Source organism: Saimiri boliviensis, chromosome 18, assembly GCF_048565385.1.
Source record: "Saimiri boliviensis isolate mSaiBol1 chromosome 18, mSaiBol1.pri, whole genome shotgun sequence".
Taxonomy (NCBI): Eukaryota; Metazoa; Chordata; class Mammalia; order Primates; family Cebidae; genus Saimiri; species Saimiri boliviensis.
Genome location: NC_133466.1, coordinates 30,263,915 through 30,289,461, shown reverse-complemented (window position 1 = coordinate 30,289,461; position 25,547 = coordinate 30,263,915). Strand labels below are relative to the sequence as shown.

The window sequence follows — 25,547 nt, the reverse complement described above, 5'->3', positions numbered from 1 at the left end:
TTTATAAATCACCATGAGGAAGAAATGAGAAGTTTAGGAGGAGAAATGGAAATAGCAGAGACATGCAGCTGCCACAGTCCTAGGCGGGTACTCTCCCAGGCCTGTGTTCTCAGCTGGCAGCTCACCAAGCTGTGCAGAGAGCCACGTGTTCCCACTGGGATAATTGCTTTTTCTGCATGAGTCTCTTGTTGCTTCTCTCTGATGATCGAGTGTGTTTAAACTCCTGGCTGAATTCATGTTGGTTTTCAAATGGTATTGTAAAGTGTACCAGGAAACAAATGAAACTGCGTCATGTTCTCTTAGATGTATGTAGCCCAGGCAAATATGGGATGCCAATGGAGAGATACTAATTGCCTACTTTTGCTCTCAATTCCACTCCTAAGAGAGCAGTTGAAAGACCTGAAACAAGTTATGGCTTTTCTCCATGCAATGCTGTCCTTTTTATGTCACCAGGAAATTTTTAGAATGGTCATTTGACTGCTTTCAATTTGTCATTCTCATATTTTCTTTACAATGCCTGTGTACTTGCCCCGGTATCCTTTTGTTATATGAATCCCAGGAACATTATTTACACTTCAAGTAGGCTGCAGAAGATCAAATAGCCTTCACTTGAGAATGGACTAGTGAATAATTTGTTAAAATCTAGGTAAATACTTTTTACAGTTTGATTGAAAGCTGACTAATCTGGGTCTAATTTTTTTATAGCCTTGAAGAAAAAAAAATCTTATAAATATTAGTATACAATCTATTTTCCTTAGTTTCATTCATCTTGGGGTCCAGTGCTGTCATTTTGTGTTATGAGTCCATATTGGACTGGTCTTGAATTAAAGACAAGTTTACCTGACAGCCTGTGGATGCACAGCGTGACACTAGATCATATCTAATCAAGAGACTTGAGTGGGAAATAATTAAAACAATGCATTTCTCCTTCCTCCTTTTCCTTCTACTCCCCCTTTCCCTTTCTCTCTCTTTTAGGTCCCTGTGAACCAGAATGAAATAGGAAAAGTTATACTTTGGGGTAAAAAATTTTGGAAAAATGAATCAAGAATCAATAGCTTTTATAAAAAAAATACAAAGTAAAAAACATTTTAATAAACTTTGCTAAAGAAGAAGAACTGTGATTTGGCTGAGGTTTATTGTTTATTTAATCTAAAATAAAACATTTGCTTTGATATTTCAATATAAAATCATTTTGTCAAAAGTACATAGAATTTTAAAATTATTTTGTGTGATTAGGACAAATAGATAAATATTTGTACTAAGAAAAATATATTTTTAAAGAATATATAAAAACAAATTTCTCAGAATTCTTACATTTAAGTGAAGTATTGGTGACTAGAGCAGTAAGTATAAGTTGCTCTCAGTAATTTTTTATGGCAATGGTTTTGAATTGATTTATCAACAATTTACATTTTTATCTGGTAGCTAACTACCTTAATTTTAGATCTTAAAGACAGACAACAACAAAATTATTAAAGTGTATGTTCAGAAATATAATTTGTCTGGATACTATATTAAACTATAATTATAAAAACATGAAATTATTTAGTAAGAGATTTTTTTAAGTATTCTTTTTGCACTACTTACCTAGGAATATGACAAAGAAATATTACAAAATAAGAAATACTATATTTTGTTATATATTGTATAAAATCTGAATTATATGAATTATTTACTTGATTATATTATTTTAGGTCACTACGATACTTTTGGGATTGATTATCCAATTATTTGTCTATCATTTGTACAAAATAATTATGCTACTAGCAATGTTTTTGCTTAAGTAGAATGCAATAAAGCATGATTATTTTTGAAAAATAGGATGGCATGCATCAGAAAATATGGATGCTTTAAGCTGAACTGCCTAGCACTAAAGGTTGATAATATTCTTGTAGCCAGATTGGAAAGTACTGGATATTACTTTACTTCCTCCTGTTCTCTGCACCCTGCTCAAGCAAGTTATTTTCTCTGGATTGTTATCAATTGTTAAATTGACGCCAAACTTTAAAGAAATAAAAGCTGTTATTGTTGTGACTCTCCTTCATATGTTTCTGTTAAAAGGAGTCCTTAGAGAACATCTAAAACTGTCCTGCAGCTGATTTCACCAAGGGGAATGTCTGGGGGCTATGACTGGCCATCTGGGTTACCTGCATCTCATTGTCATTAAGAAGCCATGCCAGGCACTTCTGTAGTTCACAACAGCTTGCTCTCTGTTCTGTAGGTCAAAGATTCAGGCAGAATTAAAAGCATTTCTATGAAGAAATAGTCTGCACAAGGAGAGTTAATGGTGAAGTGTTTAAGGGTGGTACACTAGGCTGTAATTTAAAACCTCTCATCTCACTTAACTTTGCAAAATAGTATGAAAACTCGAAGGGTGGTAAGGAATCAAGCTTTCTTCAGAGAAAATAATTTCTAAACTCAGGTACTTTAGGCAACCTCACTCTTCATGTTAATCCCACTTGTCAAGCTCATACTGCTGTAAATGAATATTTTCAAGTGTTTAATCTTTTGGAAAACTGTAAACATTTAGTACTGCGTAATTTCTTATTGGTATGATGAGGCCTGTGTGTGTCTTATTTGTGTTATTTGAAACAGAAAAGTGAACTTTTAGCATTATAAATCAATATTCTATTATTCATTGTTTTGATGTATTTTTAAATAGTATTTCTAGTGAAGCACAGATTTTGCATGTAAAATCTTTTAAAGGAAACGAGATATATTCTATGACAGTTTGGTAGTTAGCAATTTTGAATCATCTTTGAAACCCCTAATATAATTAGCGGTTTTGTTTTTGGTCTGTTGAATTCAAGTCACATTAGGTTAATGTAATTAAAAGCAGAAAAGAATTTGTGTAGCCAAACTAGTTAATTAGCTCCAGTCTGTTTAGTGTGTTAACCTAGAGGTGTATGGATAACATTGTGGGGGTGATGTCTGAAAAAAAAAAAATCCTTTGTAACAGATACTGCAAATCATCTGACTTGCTTTAGGGAAGAAAATGAAGACATCCCAAAGAGTTCATTTTAAGTTCATCTTTATTTCTGATTGTGAGCACTGATTTCAGGGTAAACTGTATACTATATAGCCTAACCCAATCAAAAACTTACTGAATTTATGTTTTATAAGGTAACTTAACAAAAAAACTTTACTAAATTTACTTTTTTAAAGGCAGCATATTTCTTTGTATGCAAAGGTAATTTTTTTTTCTTGTATTCTGGAAATAAGAATACTGATGCTAGTTTTTCTATGCTAACCAGAGATATAAAATGGTTCTCTTCACTTTTGATAAAAAAGCTAAGTCTTAAACTTGATTATTCTCTATAATTATTCCATAAAGAATTCAGTAAAGGAGATGAAGGCAGAATTTCCTACTGCTTAGAGAGGTCTTTACCCCTAAGAAAAGTAGTCATTTCTAGTTTTCTACAGGGAAAATTCCTGGTATGTGAAAAACATACATATTAAAAACATCAAGAATTTCTACATCTTGGTGTCTCTAACACATTTTTTTTTAAACCTGAGACTGTTACAGAGAAACATATAAAGTTTAAAGATATTTGAAACTTTAAAATTCTTTATCTCCTTCTCCTCTCTCCTCTGTCTCTTTCCCAAAAAGGAGCAAGACCAGTGGGACATTTTTTTGTTTTATTTTGCTTTCATCGAGTATGTATATAGCTGAGGCCCCTCTTGAAGCACTGTCTAGCGCTTATGGAAATGTGGGCTTCTAATGTGGTTACCATTGTGGGCGGGTAAGGTATATGGTAATGAGGAAGGAAGACCTCTGCCTTGAATATTTGACATAGGCTAAATGCAAGCATATTGTCTGAAAGTTTAACATGTTCTGCTTCTCCACTACCCGGATTATGTTAATTGAAGGAGTGTTGCAGTGTTTAACATTGTGTCTGTTCATTACACAAACTAGTTTTTGATAGGTTTCCAATTCCACTGTCAAATCCAGCTGCAGGAAGACACCTGCCAAGAAATATTTCAGCTTGTTTTAAATAGTGCTATTTTCACATTGGTAGTGTTTTGTTTGTGTTAGACATATTTGTCTTCCCTATGTAGACATAGAAAATGTTAATTTTTTTCTTACATAGGGGCACCACAGTTTAGAATGCATAAAGTTACCCTAAATTTACAATGAATATTTTTATATGACTCAACATAAAATGTTGATTGTTAATAGTAGGCATTGCTTGAAAGCTGATATGTTATATTTGATCAAGGTCATAAAACTGTGGGGTTTTTTGATTTTTTTTTTGGTTTATTGAAATGAACAGCCCACCACGTATTCTATATTTGTGAACAATAAGAATAGAATTATGGCTTTTTAAGCTCCATTTCAATGTAGTCACTGGCATAATGTCAAAATTAATTTCGATTTATGGAAATTGAAAACTGTCATTTTTCTTCTATTCTTTAAGTTCTCCATTTGCCCTACTTCATTGTTTGTTCTTTCACCTTTACCAGTTTCTGGCTCTATCATCTCTGAGGTAGTCAGTTTCTCCCAAGTAGTGAGGGCTATTTTTCCATTTTATAACATCTGCTCTGGGGGTTCTTAAACATTATTGTCAGTGAATAACGAACAGAATGTTGCATACTATAATGAAATTGGTTTATTGATGAGGTGGGGAATTTATGGAGGAGAGTATTTATATGAATCTGGGAAATCTCAGCAGTTTTTTCCGCAAATACAGTAAGTATTATTATTTGTATTATCTAATTTTATCCCTTCCTTCCTTTTGTCATTTGAATCAAGCATTTATTCTTAGTCCAGATCTGGGTCTTTAGAACAAAGTTTCTCAATCTCTGCACTATTGACAGTCAGATAATTCTTTGATGCATATCTCTGGCCTCTACTTATTAAATACCAGTAGCACTGCTCCCACACACCCTTTAATCCCCCAACCCCACACCAAGTTCTGACAACAAAATATGTCTGCAGACGTTGCCTGATATCTCCTGGGACAGGGAGGGCGATTGCCTCCATTGGGAACCACTGCTTTGAAGGGATAATAATGCTCAATAAAGCCTAAATTTTACTTGTTTCTATGTCTTATGCTGTGTGGATGCAAACATATATTTTCCTGATGAAATCAATGGAAATTGCTTTAGTGATTACAGTCATGCATTGCTTAATGACAGGGATAGGTTTTGACAAATTGTTCGTTAGGCAATTTTATTGTTGTGCAACCATTGTAGAATATACTTATACAAACCTAGATGGTATAGCCTGCTATACACCTAGGCTATATGGACAGCATGTTACTGTATTGAATACAGTAGGCAGTTTAACACCATGGCAATTATTTGTGTATCCAAATATATCTAAATGTAGAAAAGGTGAAACACTGGGAAATGATCTTACAACAATGACAACATCACTAGGAATTTTTCAGCTCCATTGTAATCTTATTGGGACCATCATTAAATATGAGATTCATCCTTAACCAAAATGTTATTATGTGACCTATAATTGTAATTTTAATAAAAAGCTTCTGGATTTAGCCTAACAAAGGAATAATGGTTTTGATAAGAAAGGTCAAAAACAATATTGAATCATTAAATGCATATGTGTAATGTATAATTATAATAATAATGTGCAGGCATTTTTCTTTTTTTTTTTTTTAATTGTACTTTAGGTTCTGGGGTACGTGAGCAAAACATGCAGGATTTTTGCATATGTACACATATGGAAATGTGGTTTGCTGCCTCCATCCCCCTGTCACCTACATCTGGCATTTCTCCCCATGTTATCCCTCCCTGACCTCTCCACGCACCCCGCTGCTGTCCCTCCTCTAGCCCCCACCAACAGACCCCAGTGTGTGTTGCTCCCCTCCTTGTGTTCATGTGTTCTGATTGTTCGACAGGTACCTATGAGTGAACCTATCTAGACCTGGACTTTTTTTGGTTGGTAGACTATTAAATGCTGCCTCAACTTCAACCCCTGTTATTGGTCTGTTCAAGGTTGCAACTTCTTCCTGGTTTAGGCTTGGGAGGTTGCAAATGTCCAGGAATTTATCCATGTCTTCCAGTTTACTGGTTTTTGTGCATATAGTTGTTTATAGTAATCTCTGATGGTAGTTTGTATTTCTGTGGAGTCAGTGGGGATATTTCCTTTATCATTTTTTATTGCATCTTTTTGATTCTTCTCCCTTTTCTTTTTTATTAATTTGGCTAGTGGCCTATTTTGTTGATCTTTTCAAAAAACCAGTTCCTAGATTTATTAAAGGATTTTTTCGTGTCTCTGTATCCTTCAGTTCTGCTCTGATCTTAGTTATTTCTTGTCTTCTGCTAGCTTTTGAGTTTTTTTGATCTTGCACCTCTAGCTCTTTCAATTTTGACGATAGGGTGTCGATTTTAGATCTTTCCTTGCTTCTCTGGTGGGCATTTATTGCTATAATTTTCCCTCTAGATGCTGCTTTAAATGTGTCCCAGAGATTCTGGTATGTTGTGTCTTCGTTCTTGTTGGTTTCACAGAACATATTTATTTCTGCCTTCATTTCATTGTTTATCCAGTTGACATTCAGGAGCCAGTTGTTCAGTTTCTATGAAGTTGTGAGGTTCTGAGTTAATTTTTTAATTCTGAGTTCTAATTGGTTGCACTGTGGTCTGAGAAACTGTTTGTTATGATTTCCATTCTTTTGCATTTGCTGAGGAGTGATTTACTTCCAATTATGTGGTTAGTTTTAGAGAAGGTGCCATGAGGTGCTGTGAAGAATGTATATTCTGTGGATTTGGGGTGGAGATTTCTCTAGATGGTCTGCTTGGTCCAGATCTGAGTTCAAGTCCTGGATATCCTTGTTAATTTTCTGTCTCATTTATCTGTCTAATATTGACAGTGGAATATTAAAGTCTTCCACTATTATTGTGTGGTAGTCTAAGTCTTTTTGTAGGTCATTAAGAACTTGTTTTATGTACCTTGGTGCTCCTGTATTGGGTGTGTTTATATCTAGGATCCTTAGTCCTTGAGGCATTGATCCTTTTACCATTATGTAATACCCTTCTTTGTCTCTTTTGATCTTTTTTCGTTTAAAGTCCATTTTATCAGAGACTAGGATTCCGATTCCTGCCGTGTTTTCTGCTCTCCATTTGCTTGATAAATCTTCCTCCATCCCTCCCTTTATTTTTAGCCTATGTGTGTCCTTGCATGTGAGATGGGTTTCCTGAATACAGCACACTGATGGGTTTTGACTTTTTATCCAGTTTGCCAGTCTGTGTCTTTTAATTGGGACATTTAGTCCTTTTATATTTAAGGTTAATATTATTATGTGTGAATTTGATCCTGCCATTTTGATGCCAGCTGGATGTTTTGCCTGTTAGTTGACACATTTTCTTCATTGTGTCGATGGTCTTTACCATTTGGTACATTTTTGGAGTGGCTAGTACTGGTTATTCCTTTCCTCGTTTAGTGCTTCTTTCAGGAGCTCTTAAAAGGCAGGCCTGGTGGTGACAAAAATCTCTCAGAAATTGCTTGTCTATAAAGGATTTTCTTTCTCCTTCACTTACGAAGCTTAGTTTGGCTGGATATGAAGGCTTTTTCCTTTAAGGATGTTGAATATTGGCCCCCAGTCTCTTCTGGCTTGTAGGGTTTCTGCAGAGAGATCTGCTGTGAATCTGATGGGCATCCGTCTGTGGGTAACTGGACCTTTCTCTCTGGCTGCCATCACCATTTTTTTTCTTCATTTCAACCCTGGGGAATCTGACAATTATGTACCTTAGGGTTGCTCTTCTTGAGGAATATCTTTGTGGTGGTCTCTGTATTTCCTTGACTTGAATGTTGGCCTCCTTTGCTACATTAGGGAAGTTCTCCTGGATAATATCCTGAAGAGTGTTTTCTAGCTTGGATTCATTCTCTCCATCAGATACTGGTATACCTATCAAATGTAAATTAGGTCTTTTCATATAATCCCGTATTTCTTAGAGGTTTTTGTTCATTTCTTTTCACTCTTTTTTTCTCGATTCTTGCCTTCTCATTTTATTTCATTGAGTTGATCTTCAATCTCTAATATCCTTTCTTCTGCCTGGTTGATTTGGCTGTTGAAACTTGTGTGTGCTTTGTGAAGTTCTCATGCTGTGTTTTTCAGCTCCATAAAGTCGTTTATATTCTTCTCTAAGCTGTTTATTCTAGTTAGCATCTTATCTAACCTTTTTTCTAGAGTCTTAGTTTCTTTGCATTGGGTTAGCACATCATGTTCTTTTAGCTCCGAGAAGTGTGTTATTACTCATCTTCAGAAGCCTGTGATCAGATTCATTCTCCATCCGTCTTTGATCCCTAGCTGGTGAGGAGTTGTGATCCCTTGGAGGAGAGGCGTTCTGGGTTTTGGTGTTTTCTTCCTTTTTGCACTGGTTTCTTCCCATCTTTGTGGCTTTATCTACCTGTGGTCTTTGTAGTTGGCAACTTTTGGATGGGGTCTCTGAGTGGACATCCTTTTTGTTGACGTTGAAGCTACTTCTTTCTGTTTCTTAGTTTTCCTTCTAACAGTAATGCCCCTCTGCTATAGGACTGCTGGAGGTCCACTCCTGACCCCACTTGCCTGGGGATCACTTGTGGGGGCTGCAGAACAGCAAGGGTTGCCCCCAGTTTCTTCCTCTGCTGTCCTTGTCCCAAAAGAGTACTCGCCAGATATCAGCCTAAGCTTTCCTTTATGAGGTGTCTCTTTGGGTATGTAGGGGTCAGGGAGTTACTTAAGGAGACAGTCTGTCCCTTGTAGAAGCTCAAATGCTGTGTTGTGAGCTCTGTTGTTTCATGCAGAGCTGCTGGGCAGGTACCTTTAAGTCTGCTGCAGCTGAACTCACAACCGCCTCTTTTCCCAGGTGCTCTGTCCTAGGAAGGTCAGCTTTATTTATAAGTTCCTATCATGCTGCTGCCTTTTCTCATAGATGCCTTGCCCCACACAGAGTAGTCTAGTCACAGTCTGCCAGCAGAGGTGTTGCTGAGCTACTGCAGACTCTGCTCAGCTGTTGTGTGAACTGCCTCAGTAGTGGGGCACTGCCTGGGTAGTGGTGGACATTCTTCCCTGCACTGAGCTGGACCATCCTGGGTCCTGTGCTTGTTGCAAAACTCTCAATCCAAAGCATTTCAGATTGTTTGTTTTGTGGAGGTTGTACCCGATGAGCCAGATCGCCTGGCTCCCTGTCTCAGCTCCCTCCCTTTCAGGTGAATGGGCAGGTCTGTCTCCCAGGCCTTCAGGGTGCCAGTCGAAACGGCTTCCCAGACTTATGTGAGTTTCTGTGCACCCACCTGGCACCGGCTGAAACTGCCATGCTGAAAACTCTTGGTGCTTTTTGGCTGGAAATCTCCTGGTCTCTGTGCAGTGAAAACTTGTTTGGAAATGCGGTGAGCACTCACCCTCTGTGCTGTTCTCGCTGGGAACTGCACTCCAGAGCTGTTCCTATTTGGCCATCTTGGATCCTCCCCCTGTGCAGGCATTTTTCTAAGTGCTTTATATCATATATTTTGTCATCTTCCTAATATCCTTAGAGTTAGATATTAATAGGATTCCCATTTTAGAGTTAAAGTGATACAGAGGAACTGATATTTTGGCTGAAGTTACACATACCTAATAAAAGGTAGTCTGACTCCAGAGCCCATGATCACTTTGCTAAGTGATCTGTACTTAGATATCCTAAGTACAGATATCTAAATATTTATCTAGGATTTATGAATCTTTTTTAAAAAATTTAAACTTTTGTGTATGTTTTGTTATCTTTGGGTTTTACCTAGGTAATGTTGGTAAAGCAGACACTGAGTAGAAAAACAAAGGTACAATGTAGTTGACCTTGTTTAGTCATTGTTGATTAATATCTGATATTGTTACAAAAAGTGCATTTATCTCATTAAAAATGTTTGCAAGTTTAGTATTTTTTTCAGGACTTGATTTGTTTTATATTTTGCATTGATATTGAAGTTTTATGTATATGAACACTGTGTAACCATATGCTTTTTAGTCATATTATGTTACTAATGAAAACAGCTTTCCATGATGCTTGATTTATCCAATAACGTTTCTTGTAGAAAAATCTTATAGAGTAAACAAACTCAAGGTTTGTTTACTTACAAAGAATAGAGAAAGTATTTGTAAAATGTCTGATGGGTGACTTTCAATTTACACAGTCAATGTGATTTAGTTGTAAAAGATGGCTGTAAAATAAATTTTTATTGAAAAGAAACAGTTTTTCTATTTATATTCAATACTGAAAACATGGATGTGTGCTCCCAAAGCATAGATCTGATAGATTCAGTTATACAATGTTTTCAGGATTCAACCAAGTGTAATATGTAATTGGAGCTATAGTAATAGGGTGTATACTACAAATTCCTTAGGCTTTTATAGCTCTCTTTGAATTTTGGTTTACCTCAACTATTGTTTCCTTCCATTCATCTCAAAATTGGAATTTTTCTACATCTGTGAATCTCCTGGCAGTCCCCTCATTACTCTTGTTAACTAAATCCCCCTCCTTCTCCATTCCTATGGATTTTTTCAACATATAATAGCATTGGGCTGTAATATATAATGTTAATTGGTGCCCCACATGTGCATAAGCAAGTTGATTTAAAATTCTACATTCTGAAGTATTTAAGATTTGTAAGCGTAAATTAGTACTATATTATACTGAAGCTGTAGAAAGAAACCTGTGCTGTTGCAAATTATTTATGTTATTATCCTTTGACTCACATCTTTTCTACATATTGAATATGTCCTAAAATTATCCTTAAAGCCTTACATTTTAGAGGTGACAAAACACATTTAACACTTTCTTTTAAAACAAAGAGAATGTTAAAAGCATGTGTTTTCTCTTATTTTGGTATATCTTTTATTTATTATTGTATAATTCTTTCAGCAATAAACTTGGCTTCTAAATACACAGCGACTTCAAGGTTAGATTCTGTGGCATAGGAGGAGGCTCCATGTACTAGCCAAAGTTGTAGAATTAATAAAGAAACATCTAGCTACACCTCAACTAATTTAACTTCCATTTCAGATACTGGATTTTTCACCTTCCTTTTTTCTTTTCTTTTTCTTTCTTTCTTTCTTTCTTTTTTTGAGATTGGGTCTTGCTTTGTCGCCCAGGCTGGAGGGCAGTGGCACAGTCTCAGGTCACTGCAACCTCCACCTCCAAGGTTCAAGCAATTATTCTGCCTCAGCCTCTCAGGTAGCTGGGACTACAGGCGTGCGCCACCATGCCTGGCTATTTTTTTTTTTTGTTTTTAGAGGAGATGGGATTTCACTATATTGGCCAGGCTGGTCTCAAACTCCCAGCTTCATGACCCACCTGCCTCAGCCTCCCAAAGTCCTGGGATTACAGGCATGAGCCACCATGCCTGGCCATCCCTTTTTTCCTGTAATAATTTTGTTTCCTTAAGATTTCTGGAAATGTTTATTTGAGTGCTGCAAAATCAGTGCATGAAAGGTTACAAAAGTTCTTTTTAGAATATCTTGGTAAGATGATACCCAAATTGTTCTGGACTTCAATAACTCAAGTTTTTAAATTCAAGTTTATTAAAAAATAATTAAGATAATAGGGATGTGGGGCTGTGCATTTATTTTTCATTTGTATAACTCTTACAGCCAAAGACACATATCTTAAAGTCTTCATCTTGTTCCAACTCGTTATGTGACATTGCACAAGTCACTTTCTTCCCACAAAATTTTTACTATTTACAAGGCATTGTAACAGGGCTCACAAGAGAAATTAGATATGCTCCTCTGTCTCAATGTTCATAGTAAGGTCAGGGAGACTGACATTTAAAAGCATAGTTAAAACATTGTTACAATGGACATACCAGAGGTATGTGGGAGGAAAGGTTATACTTTTCTGAGCCACTGTTCCCTTTAGTGCAACAGGAGGTTGTTTTAACACTTCCCCAAACAGTCTCACAGCAGGGTTATGATAAATACAGAAATTTAAATGATATATTTATGCTAAAAGGACTTTATAAAGCATAAGATCATTAGCAACGTAAACCAATAGCCTTAAGTTTGGTATACATTTGAGAATCCTACTTTAGAATCCTACCTCCTCAGGAAATGATTGCACATATGAGAAAAGATGTATACAAAAGGATGCTGATTCCAGTACTGTTCATAAGGGGGAAGAATGACATCTAAATTAGCTAGCAGTAATATCTTAAATATCTATTAGTAGGGGAATAGTTAAATAAAATATGATAAACCTAAATGTTAGAATTGTAGGTAGCCATGGAAATTAAGGCTGAGGATCTGTGTAAAATTTCTTGAACATTTAAAATATAAAAATGCCTCATACTGTTGAAAATTCAGCTTACAAAACAGCATACATCACGTGATTCTACTTTAGGAAAATTATGTGTGTATATATATATGTTTATATGTGTATACGTATATATAAAAATATTCACTGTAAGTATGTGTGTGTATATGCATATGTGTATGCGAGTGTGTATGTATACACACACAGAATTAAAAGAAGAATGTTCAAAAGTACTGATGGTAATTAACGTGCATTTTTTGTGTGACATTTATTTGCTTTATATTTTTCCATTTGAAAATTTAAGTATGTATGAAATAATAAAACGATATTTAACATATCTTATAACTGTAATAAACTTTTATAGAAATGTTTTAAATTGGATAATATGCTAACAATAGTAGTTTACATTCAACAACAATATTTTGAGTGACTACTATGTGTAGGCATTATTCTGTGTATGAGGACAGAATGATGAATGATGCAGAGAAAAATCCCTGGATAGTAATCTGGAGCAGGATGATCATTTCTTTAAGATACTATTGAAAAAAAAAACAAGTTCTAAACCTAACAAAAGTTAAAAATTGTGTTAATGTTTTGTTTGCTCTAATAGGTAAAGACTTGGCCAGAATACCTAGGTAGGATGCCTAGATTAAAATAAAGCCATTTAGGCTTTCAAAAAAGTGAGGCATCCAAAACCTTACCTTTACAAAGTAGTGTTTTCAATGAACTCCATAATGTACTATGAAAAAATGTGCTTGAATATTTCCCTCCCTCCTTCCTGTCCTCCCACCCTCCCTCCCTCCCTCCCTCCCTCCCTCCCTCCCTTCCTTCCTTCCTTCCTTCCTTTTTCCTTCTTCTTTTACCTAGTTGGTAACTATGAGGTCTAAACCTCTATGAATAAACATTCTGGAAATGTTTCCTAACAAAACCTTTCTAAGATCAGGTGATTATACATATTCATAGGTAACTGAACTCAACTCTGAATCAAAAGCATGTTAAATTAAGTAAGGACAGGCTAATCTTAATTAATGTCGACATCTTGTACTGTATGTCTGCTTACATTTTAAATTAATTTTTATTCAATTATTATATGTTCAAGAGTGTACTCAAATGTGACTTTCCAGATGATTTATTGGGACCTGTTCAGTCTCTGCCTCGTGAGTCCCCAAGAAACAGCTTGGGTGGTAGCAACATCATGTTTTTAAGGAAATGACAGGTTCTACTGTGTTTTGGCAATTCAGATACATTCCTTTAAAGCAACTCTGGGAAATCAAGTTATTAGAGACATTTTAATTAATTCATATAATGCTAGAATACATTTTCTTAAAATTGCTTACAGCTAATACATATCTCTATATTAATTATAGTCATATGGTATTAAGAATTTTCTTCTTCCTCTTGCTAACCAAATTATTCACGCAATTTTTTTGTGGTTTTCACTTAAATAAATAATATGAAATAACTTGGTCGATTGGGCAACAAGTTTCTAGCTATACAGAAGATAGTAACTGTCCACGAAATGTAAGGAGAAACATTTTTGCTTCTCTTATATTGTACCTTTAGAGTCAATTCTCTTGAAGGTTGCTACCTGAAAATTGCAAATACTACACATCAGCTGTTTGATATAATTACACTTTTATTTATAAGCTTAGAAAGTAGTCTTTACTTATGAAGACCTCTGTCATGTAAACATAGCTGAAGCAATTTTAATAGTATTAATGTGAAACTTTTTTTTTTAAGATACGAGGAGGAAAGCTCATGATCACTTACACCCGTAAAAGTGACGCTGGCAAATATGTTTGTGTTGGTACCAATATGGTTGGGGAACGTGAGAGTGAAGTAGCAGAACTAACTGTTTTAGGTAAGTGTAATTTTATTTCATTTTCTTACCGAAAAATATATCTCTTACCACTTTGTATGCAAGGGAGAAAGAAATATTGGTAAGCCAAATATTTTTGGGAGGTTGGGTAGAAAGAGGAGAGAAGAAACCAGAAAAGCAGTCTGAGATAAAATAGCCGAAGATATGAGTGGAGGGCTAGGAGGAATCATTAGACCTAGGGAGAAACTTCTAGAAAGAGGGAACTCTGTGGAATAATTTTCTCACTATTATTTTAAATTAAAAATATGCTCTTACTGAACTCCTAAAGTGTTTTTCACCCGGTTCATTTTAAAATTTTACCTTGAGACGGCTCTTTTCTAATTTTAGAGAGACCATCATTTGTGAAGAGACCCAGTAACTTGGCAGTAACTGTGGATGACAGTGCAGAATTTAAATGTGAGGCCCGAGGTGACCCAGTGCCTACAGTACGATGGAGGAAAGATGATGGAGAGCTGCCCAAGTCCAGGTACAGATCAGAGTTTCGTGATGTGATTTATCCACTCAGCATCTCTACATTTCTCATCGCATCCTCTCCACATCCAGGCCATTAGAACAGTCCACTCTAGCATCCTCGATCAGGGGCCAGATACAATACTAGAGATAATTAGCACCAGGAGGTTGCCATCCTGCTTTATCTGAGGCTTTCAGAGAACTGTGCATTCATGACTCTCGTCTGCACAGGGAACACTTGTAAAATGTGATATTCTTTAATATCACAGATTTGTCTTCTGTTTAGCCAGATGACAGTTAATACTAATTTTTGTATGGTAGTAGGCAGCAAAGGGAAGAAAGATAGATACAGCATTACCGACATATCTATGAGCCACTTAAAAATCAGGCTTCCTTTTCCTCAGCTATAATATCACCAGGGAAGGGTAGGAGAGGTCAGAGTTTCTTGATATCTGTCAAGTCCTTAAATTAGCTAGGAGTAGAGACGGACGAATCAGGGAGGCTTAGGGAATGAGGCAATGAAATACAGGCTTTCAGGTGTTGTCAGTGGGCTGTCTTCTCCAGTACGTTCATTCATTTAGCAAACATGTGTTGAGCCTTTTCTCTAGGTGTTGGGATTACAGTAGTGGTTTAGACACGGTTTCTGCTCTCAAGGAGCTCACAAAAGGAAATGTATTGATATACAGAATGACTTTATTAAGCTGCTATGATTTGCTCTGTGTTCCCACCAAATCTCACCTTGAATCATGAGATTCACTTATTAAGAGTGGAATCAGGTGGAGATAACTGAATCATAGGAATGGTTTCCCCCATGCTGTTCTTGTGATAGTGAGTGAGTCCTCACAAGATCTGATGGTTTTATAAGTATCTGGCCCTTCCCCTGCTGGCACTCATTCTCTCTCCTGTTGCCTTGTGCAGAGGTGCCTTCTGCCATGACTGTAAGTTTCCTGAGGTGTCCCCAGACATGTGGCGCTGTGAGTCCATTAAACGTCTTTCCTTTATAAATTACCCAGTCTTGGATATTCTTCCTAACAGTGTGAGAATGGACTAATACATAAGCTTTTTTTACTTTTGTCACATGAAAGTAAACCTGGGCCAGCTCCGAAGGGGAAGTTTGGGAGAGTTCTCAAAGAAACATGACACATAAGTAATGTCTTGAAAAGTACGTAATCAATCTGATAAGCAAGAAAGAAAACAAGAGTATTCCAGGAAATAGGTCATCTCAACATAGACACAAAGCTGAGAAGTAATGTCATGTATTTTGAGTGGCATAAAACTTAGCATGGCTTGGGCATAAGATTTATGATGAGAAGTATGAGATATCAGGTTGAAACCAAGAAGGGCTTTGTGTAATAAAGAATTTCTAATGATATTGTATGCACAATGGTAAGCGAAGATTGTTAGTATAAATGGGTTTACTCTTTCAAAAAATTAATTTTGTTGGCTGCACATGGTGGCACATGCCCATAATCCCAGCACTTTGGGAGGCCAAAGTGGGTGGATCACCTGAGGTCAGGAGTTTGAGACCAGCCTGGCTAACATGGTGAAAACTTATCTCTACTAAAATACAGTAAGTAGCTGGGCATGGAGGCGCATGCCTGTAACCCCAGCTACTGGGAAGGCTGAGGCAGGAGACTTGCTTGAGCCCAGGTGGCGAAGGTTGCTGTGAGAGGAGGTCACGCCACTATGCTGTAGCCTAGGTGACAGAGTAAGACTTATATCCAAAAAAAATGATAAGAAAAAATAATTTTGTTAGCACTATGGGTGTTACATTATTCTGGGGAGACGCTAGTGGCAGGGATATTTTTGTGGTTATCCAGATCTGAACTGCGAGGTGAGATGGAGACAGGACTCTCCAGGAAAGACAAATTTCTAAGACTAAAATGACAACTTGGATGACTTTTTAGATATAGAGAGCTGGTGAAAGAAGATAGGTAAATGTGTTAAGACAAGGGGTTGGTTAATATTAGGGGAAGAAAAATAGAGTTTTATTTAATACCTTAAATATTAGGTGCCTATGGGATGTGATGTCTAATTATTAGTCAGTTAGAAATCTGAATTTGGAACTTAGATAAATTAGGGGTTGGAAATATTTGCATGGTAGATCAATATAGAAAATATAGTAGATAACGTAACTAAGGGAGATCATGTAGAGTGACAAGAGGATTAAAGTGAAAGCTTAAGGAAAACCCAACATTTAAGAGGAGGGAAGATGAGGCAAGACAAGTGAACTTGAAAATGAAGGTGGGTTTAAATTTCAACTCTGCCACTGAACTAGATGAGGACCAAGGCCAAGTTACTTTACTTCCTAGACCTCAGTTTCCTCATCCAATAAATGGAGGTGAGCATAACAGTGATTTCATACCACTGTTATAAAAACTTGGATAAAATCTATAAAACATTTCAATTCTGGCAAATGGTAAGAGTTTAATTAGGGGTCACTATCTTTTCGTTTTAGTGTGAGCACAATAGCTTGAGGAAATAAGTGGGTAAATGCCAACGTTACCCCAAAATCTTCTTTTAGAAAGTAGTTAGCCCACATAATGATAAAAACAAGCTTTTCTTCTGCCAGCTGACTTAGAGGAATACCACATTTTATGCTTCGTTTTAAATGATCAGAAGTGAATACGGCATGTGATTTGAAGCACCGCGTGTATAATGATGAGATCTTTCAAGTGGAAAGTCACCTAACTGTGCTTTCTTTTGTTATGTCATCAGATATGAAATCCGAGATGATCATACCTTGAAAATTAGGAAGGTGATGGCTGCTGACATGGGTTCATACACTTGTGTTGCAGAAAATATGGTTGGAAAAGCCGAAGCATCTGCTACTCTGACTGTTCAAGGTAGGCATTGGGGAAGCCTATGTTGTAGTTGTTTCAGCATACAAAATATAATGCTGATAATTGAAGAAAATATTATGTATAGGCCTATGTTACATATAGACTTTACGTATGGCTCTAAATATGTATTTCAAACATATTTAAATAACACATATTGTTTTGCCTATGAAAGTTCTAAGTATTTGTTACAGGAAATTGAATTAAATGTTCAAAATTATGTAGAGTTCTATGTTGGTCAAGTAGAAGCCAAGAATATGCTTTAAACTCCAGGTCTTCAAACACAGAGCCCTTCTAATCTTTTAATTAAATGACAGCTCTTGCTGTCTTGGAGGAAACTCTGTGTTTGGACAAAAACAAATCTTTCATTACTTCAAGATCATGCACTCTCAAGGACCTATATGATTTGTAACAGAAAAACAAGAAGGTTCTATTACTCTTTAGAAGGTGGGATTCATTCATAGAATAGGGGCTTTGAAATTATTTTCTGTGCACATAATGCCTGTGTCATAACACTCAATAAATACCAGTTGAATGAATGAATTGCATTTGTACTCTGCTAATTTTGATACAGATTTATTATTTAGTATCAAATGAGCCCAAGTGAATACCATGTTCTATGGATACAAGGTTTTTGAAAGTCAAAGTCACATCTTATACTGATACAAGGAAATATTTCTGTCACCTCCTTTGCATCCATAATACAGAAGTTTTTCGCTCTTATAATCCCATTTTGTTTTTCTCCATGATGTCATGCTGATTATTTCTCACTGTCTTATCTTAGAACTTTCCCCTATTTTTTTCCTTTTAAGTGGCAAGTTGTGTATTGTGGAATTTCAGAGGCAATGATCTTTAAAAAACATATTATTGGTTGGGAAAGAATTCCTATTTTGACAGTATACGTAGTAAATAGGAGCTCTGGCCATAAACCACTTAGCTTGTTTTGGGGTCTAACATTAGCAACACTTGATGCTGTCATATTTTCTGAACACTATCTCTTCCAAGACTATTAAGAAAAAAAAAGGTGGCTTTTGAGGGAGTGCTTCTACTGTGTGCTTTGTACAAAAGAGCCTTGTGGGCTTTTTACACTAGGAAAAAAAAAAGAGAAAGAATACTTCCTTCCTGTCTCTAAAGCCATTATATCCCACTTTGGGGTTTTTAGCTCAGCCTCATAAAAACAAGAGAAAAAAAAGGAAAGATCAAGAACAAACATTGAGTTTCTAAGGCCAAGACTACTTCTCTTTAATCTAAGTTAGACTTGAACTCCAAGTAAGGCTAAAACTAAGAAAAGAAATCCTCTTCACATTTACAGAAAGCATAAATTTAAGAGGTGTCAAATCCAAGTTCAAAAGCCCTCCAGAGGGAGTGAAGGTAGCCAGGATGAATACAAGACCTGTGTCTCCAGGCAATTGTGATAAGGAGGTTGACTGCCTATCGTAATAGTCAGTGAAATGTGTTTCGCTTTGTGTTTTAAAGTACTTTACCTTGGTAGCCTGATGCTTTTATAAATTACAGTAATTCTGGTATATATACAGTCGACAATGAAATCAAAATAGAGTTTCTTCCTACAATTTTAAGTTCAGTTACCAAACTCATTCAGCTTTAAGTTTTCCATATGGAAATCTTGTTTTCTAAGCCTGGATTTCAATGGAAATTGGGTACAAATTATCAAATCCAGAAACTACCTGAATTTAGAAGCTCTCATTTCAACTGCATTGTGTTTTCTATAAATTTTTAAAAGATCTGTGTATAGTTGAGAACATATTATTCAAAATTAAAATAAAATATGCCTATGAACATCACTGTTAAAACATCTTTAGTATCCTGGCGTAATAAACACAGTATGTTAAAGAGAGTAACATGATTCCCAACTGCAAAAGATAACTAAGAAAAAAACATTCAAAGGAAACCTGAGAAGATACGCCTTTTTTCGTCTTTTGAGATTGAATGTAGAAAAATACCTTTTACTACAAAGGAAACTAATCAGAAATGAAGCCATTTGGTAGCAGGAAATATTTAAAGTTAAAAAAATTCAGTAGTATAATTGTATTGTTAAAAAACTTTCTGTGTTTCGTGTATGGTTCATTTTTAAAAAGACAGTGTTGGAGTCAGTATGAGGTTAAACATAATCTTTCTCTCCCTCACGTCTCATACATGAGTATTTAATTTGGATAATTGATGTTAAGGCAGCAAAGCCCTGTGATGCAGGTAGAAGTTGTGGGAATAAATTACTTTACATGAGGGTTGCCATTGGATTTTCACCTCGAGCACAGATCCAGTTAATTGCAGCATCTTAAAAAGAACCCTTACTTGAGAATGTTCTTTGTCAAGGTGTTCTTGTAATCCCAAATTCTTCTGTTTTTTAGACTATATGTCTTTAAATATTCCTCTCTTGACCCTAGGGGTTTCCTTGGCTTTTCTACTTGTGTGCTCTTCACTGTGCTTTCATGGTACTGGACATCTAGTAGGCACTTTAATAAACTCTGAAAATTTGAAATGTGAATATGCATTTCAAACTTTTGTTTGAATGGTAGAAATAGCATGGGGACCAGGTGCGGTGGCTCACATCTCTGATCCCAACATTTTGGGAGGCTGAGGCAGGTGGATCACCTGAGGTCAGAAGTTTGAGACCAGCCTGGCTAACATGGTGAAACCCTGTTTCTACTGAAAATGCAAAAAATTAACCAGGCTTGGTGGTGTGCACTCGTAATTCCAGCTACTCAAGAGACTGAGGCAGGAGAATCACTTGAACCTGGGATGCAAGGGTTACAGTGAGCTGAGATCACGCCATTGCACTCCAGTTTAGGCAACAAGAGCGAAACTCCATCTCAAAAAAAAGAAAAGAGTGGAGGGGAGGGAAGAGGAGAGGAGAGAAAAGAAAAGAAATAACACAGGGACATCCTAGGGAAAACTTAAGCAGCTTCTGGTGGCATTGATCCTGGGTGCCGACCGTAAGCTCCATTTGATCAAATTTGAAGAGATTACCATTTGTGAATGATGCTGCCTCATGACCTGGGTTTGAAGGAGCACAGTAGTTGTTTACTATCTGTCTGTATCTCATAACATCATGTTGTTTACCGTAAATGTATACAATGAAATGTATTTTTAATAATGAACAGAGGTGAAAAGGGAACAGAGTAAAATCTAGGGTTAGACAGTGTTTCTTAAACTTTCCTGAAGTTATTTGTTAAGCGTACAGATTATCAGTCATGGCCTCTAGAAAATTCAATTTAGGAGATCTAGATTGGAGGACAGAAATTTATTTTTATTTTTAAACAAGCAACGTCACAAACCTCAGGAGTGAGGAGTTCCTGGATGAACCGGCAGAAAGAATGAAATAAGTTTTTAAAATGTCTTTATAATTTGAGATTTACAAGGGTGGAAGAAGAATACTAAAGATAACGGTATTGCTAAGAGAATAGACATTGGAATCAAACAGAATTTAGTTGAATCATGATTCTGTCATTTACCACTATGTAACCTAGAAGAGTTTAAGTAAATTTCCTGAGACTCAGTTGACCCATCTGTAAACCAGACACAGTAATACCAGTCTCATAGCATTTGTATAAAGATTCAATTACATGTATGTGTGTATATATATATATATATAAAATATTTAACATACTATCTGTTATACAGTAAATGTTTTGTAGGTAAAGAGCACTGTATTTATTATGAGTGTTACTATTGATAGCTCTATTGCTTAATTTCAATAATTATTTAGTAAGAAAAATAGTTTTAGATAATTCTAGATAAGTAGCTCTTCTATTGTAAGTGAAAAATGTGAAATACCATTACTGTCATGACAATTTATTATGTAACACATTATTTAAAACATCTCAAATATATAAAAATTACATTTTTATTTTTTAAAACCTTTATTGGAAGGTTAGGCAGGAGGAATCCTTGAGGCCAGAAGTTCATGACTCTATCTCTACAAAAAAGAATTTAAAAATCAGTCATGCATGTTGATGTGCACCTGTAGTCTCAGCTACTTGGGAGGCTGAGGCAGGAGGATGGCTGAGTCCAAGAGTGGGAAGTTGCAGTGATTGTGAACCCCATTATTGTACTCCAACCTGGGTAATAGAGTGAGACCCTACCTCTAAAAATTAAACTAAATTAAAAAGCCTTATGGACTGTTATAATAAAAGTGTTGGATTTTGCTCATGCCAGCAAAGCTAGTGCTAGATATGTATTGAGTTTTGCAAAATAAGTTAGATAAATTATTGAAATTTATGACCATTTTGGGAGAAAAATTAATCAAAAAGATTGCATCACATGTGCATTGGAGTGTTACTGTTATGAAAGAACATTCAGCAGAGAGTTTTTTGTAACAGTTTTGATTCCATTATCTCTAAGAGTGATTGTTTTCTACATTTTTAGATTCTCAGTACCTCAGTTTCTCTCTGTAAAATAGTGGTGCTTCATTACAATTCATACAGAAACGAGTAAGGTTATCCATGAATAAATATCGTCAAAAACTTCTTTATCTCCTTAACGATCATTCCAAAACATGGATGAAATATGAGGTTGCAATCTGTTAACAGAAAGTAATTGCACCACTAAAACCTCTATCACTTCTGGTATAACATTGGTGGGATTACTTGTTCCTGGCCAGGAGAATGCCAAAGTCAAATTAAAATTTTGAATCAAATAACATATTGATTACTTAATAATGTAAGTTTTATTTTACTTAGGAAAGAGGCAAACTGTAATAAAATTTTGGCGATATTAGGAAGTTTGGGTAAAAATATATGTTTCCTGGGCTCTGTAAATATTTAGGTAATGAAAAGAAATCCTAATTCCTTTAACTTGCATGTTGGTATATACAGTACGCCAATATTGGTATATTGTTGAAACTAATTGTTAGAATGAGATCCAAAGTCTCTACAGTAATGACCTACTGAAGAATAATCAATATTCATTATATCACCAATACAAAATAGTGAGAGAATCCTTTTTGGGGAAATTACAACAAAAAAGTGTTTGTGCTTAACTTCCAGTTAGCCAGAAAATTCAGTTAACCTGAACCTCACATTACATCGTTTTCTAAACTAATCAAAGGTTAATTACCTATCAATTTTAACCATCAGTATTGTTACATTTATACTTAGTGTTTGCATCCCTATTTCTCTCCATATGTCTAACATCTACATACCTTTCTTTTCAAGAAACATTTTTGTGAATGTAAAATACACAGACAAAATCAAGCATCTTTTTAAAGACATATCATCTCAATTTTGATTTATTACCTTGTTATATTTAAACTATAGCATCTCAATTTGACAAGTGTTAGGATTACTGGCTTGTGTTGTTAGGAATGAATTATTCCCTGAAATGGTGTTTCATGTTGCCTAATTGTCCCATCTTTTAAGACATAAAGATATATACTACAGTATCTATAAAAATTTTATAGGTTGTAACATACCTATAAAATGGAAAATCTAACCAGAACAAAACAGTTGCATAGAGCTACCCTAACATGTTCTTAAACAGTAAGTTATCGAGACTGCTAAAATGGATGCCTCCCCTTGGTATTCAAGAATGATGCAGGTTTGTTTTTATATTATTTTACTATTTAATCTAAACCCAATAGGTATTTATTAGATGCTTACCAAGTGGCCTACAGGTACTTCTTAGAATCCGTTAATAGTAAAATTAAAGTATTATTTTAACACTAAAATGATTAATTTGAAAAGAAAAGTGAATGCTCTCTTCTTTGTTCAAAGTAGGCTTTAGGGAAAGCCTGGTAAATACAGCTTCAAAATACTTGAAAAATGAAACATAGTTCTATTTATTCTATTGTTAATAACAAACCTTATAAAATTTATAAATTATTTACTTTTGATGGCAATCATGTTTGTGGCCTTTTAAATTATTCCATTTTTGAGGGGTGCTATTCCAAAAGAAATTTAGATGATAAACCCACATAGTTTAAAGTTTGAATTTCTCTCGTTCCTGAGTTTGTCCTCAGCCTCTACGATTTCTTATGATTCCTTGCTTCAGTGATACTCATTGCTTACACAGGGCAAACTAGATGGCGTTATTAATCTTTCCACTCCTTTTGTAACTTCACAGATAAAGCAGCTCTTCTTACTGTCACAATTCCATTTCCAAAGTAAGTTTCTGACTCTCTGTCACCAGAGTGATCATGTTCCCATCGCTGTGGCCCATCAGTCACAGGAAACCGAGCCGAAAATGGCCTGAAAACAGACTTCCATACACCAACCATTTCCCAAGCCATCACCTTTTATCTCCCTGAGTTGAAACATTAAGAAAATCCAATCCCATTTTTGTTTGTCTCTCTCACAATAGGAACTAAAAGACATTTAGTCTTCTCGTTTCTCTTGAGGCCTGAGTGTGGGGCCAGTCAGTCACAGGAAGCAGTGCATTTAGCTCTCAGTTCATACCCCACCATATTCTTCTCCTGGCTTCTTATAGGAAGTGGTCAATTTCTGAAGCTCCGTTAAAAAGAAAAGACAGGTGCCAAACATTGCCAGACATTGCCACACCAGGTGATGCTCTGTTATGAGGCGAATGGGATTTCTGTGAAATCCCAGCTCTTCTCTCATAAGAGCTTGTCCATTTTCCTTCTCTTGATGTGAAGTCACCCTAGTCTCTCGATTTTATCAGTTGTTTTTTTAACCATAATATACAATATTATGAATTATGTTGCTATTTCTTTAAATTTATTGTTGACATACAATAGGAATGTTAAAACAAATAATCAAAAGAATGTGCATTATATTCTATGCTGTAGAATTGTTATTTTGTCTGATGCCTCCCGTAAGTATTAATGTCAAGTGTGCAATGAAGGAGCATAACACTTCCTCATTAGGAGTGATTAGCCAGTGACAGCTTCTGGGAGTCTGAGCCTTAAAGTATGAGATTGACATGCAACAAGGGAGACACAAAGAGAGAAAAAAAAGACCTGTGCTGTCTTTTGCCTGACTTAATTGCTACTAATGGGATGTTTCCTAGAGCCTCTCTCCTTGCTGCTAGTAAACTACAGGCTTCAGAAAAGAAACTTTTGCTGAAATATCTAGGGCACTGCAGTTTATGATTGACCTGTTTATTGTCCAACGAACTCAGAGTCGAAGAGTAATTACAACTTTCAGTAAAACAAGAAGCAGCTGTCAGAGGTTTGTCTGAGCCTCTAAGTTTTTACTAACCCAGTCTGTAAACATTCATTCACAGAATTTAATAGTGAATAAGTGAAAATAAGAGCAGACAAGACATCAGAAGCTGAATTCCCTCATATTCTTTATTTTACTTGTTGGCAATGCAGCCTGCAGACACACAGCCAGTTGACAGCTTTACTCTTTATCCTTCACACTCCTATTTTCCCATGTCTTACTCTTAATCAGTCATCACTAAATCCTACTTATTTTGCCATTTACGTATTTGTCAACTCTCTCACCATCTCTCTTCTTATCATTGCTCTAATTTAGGCCTTTATCATCTCTCAGGGAAACTGTTAACCTCTAACCAGCTTCTTTGCCTCCACCTTGTCTCATAGAATCCATTCTTCACACGGTAGCTTAATCTACCTAAAAAATCTGGGGAAAGTGGCTCATGCCTATAATCCCAGCAGTTTTGGACGCCATTATAGGAGGATCACTTGAGCCCAGGAGTTCAAGAGCAGCCTGAGCAACACAGTGAGACTCGGTGTTAAATTTTTTTTAAATAATTTTAAAAAGATTTTTCAGAAGATTATCTACCTAAAATACAGTTTTAATTATATTAATTCCTTCCATAGATGATTTCCATGGTTCCCATCTCTCCAGGATAAGATCCAAAATCATTTTGATGATGCTAGCCTCCTTTCTTGCTACTACTTTAGTATAATATGCTATATTCCTATAATTTTTTTTTGTGTACACACCACCATGTAGCTTAGCTCTGGGCTTTTTGTTATGTTGGCTCCTCGATCTAAAATGCCCCAACCTCACCAGCCCCATCTTCTGCTTGCTAATTACTCCTATCCTTGAACTTGGTTCACATAAACATCTTCCAGCAAGCTTTTCAGACACTCCCCATCCCAGTGAGAGTTAGGTGTTTCCCATTCACATACCCATTGGGTGCTACTATTGCCCTTAATACAATTTCAATGTCTGAACTGCTTGACTGTGAGTTTCTTAGGCACACAC

The 25,547-nt window shown here is 35.9% G+C and overlaps 1 protein-coding gene across 4 annotated transcripts in view; it reads left to right on the top strand.

The window, feature by feature from the left end:
- The window catches only part of ROBO1 (roundabout guidance receptor 1), a 1,085,200-nt gene that overhangs the window by 961,514 nt on the left and 98,139 nt on the right, over positions 1–25,547 (top strand). For all 4 annotated transcript variants that reach the window (XM_074389506.1, XM_074389507.1, XM_003928309.4 and 1 more), the window contains 3 exons: positions 13,969–14,089; positions 14,435–14,573; positions 17,276–17,403. In XM_074389506.1, coding sequence (XP_074245607.1) covers positions 13,969–14,089; positions 14,435–14,573; positions 17,276–17,403 — 388 coding nt within the window. The remainder of the gene's footprint in view (positions 1–13,968; positions 14,090–14,434; positions 14,574–17,275; positions 17,404–25,547) is intronic.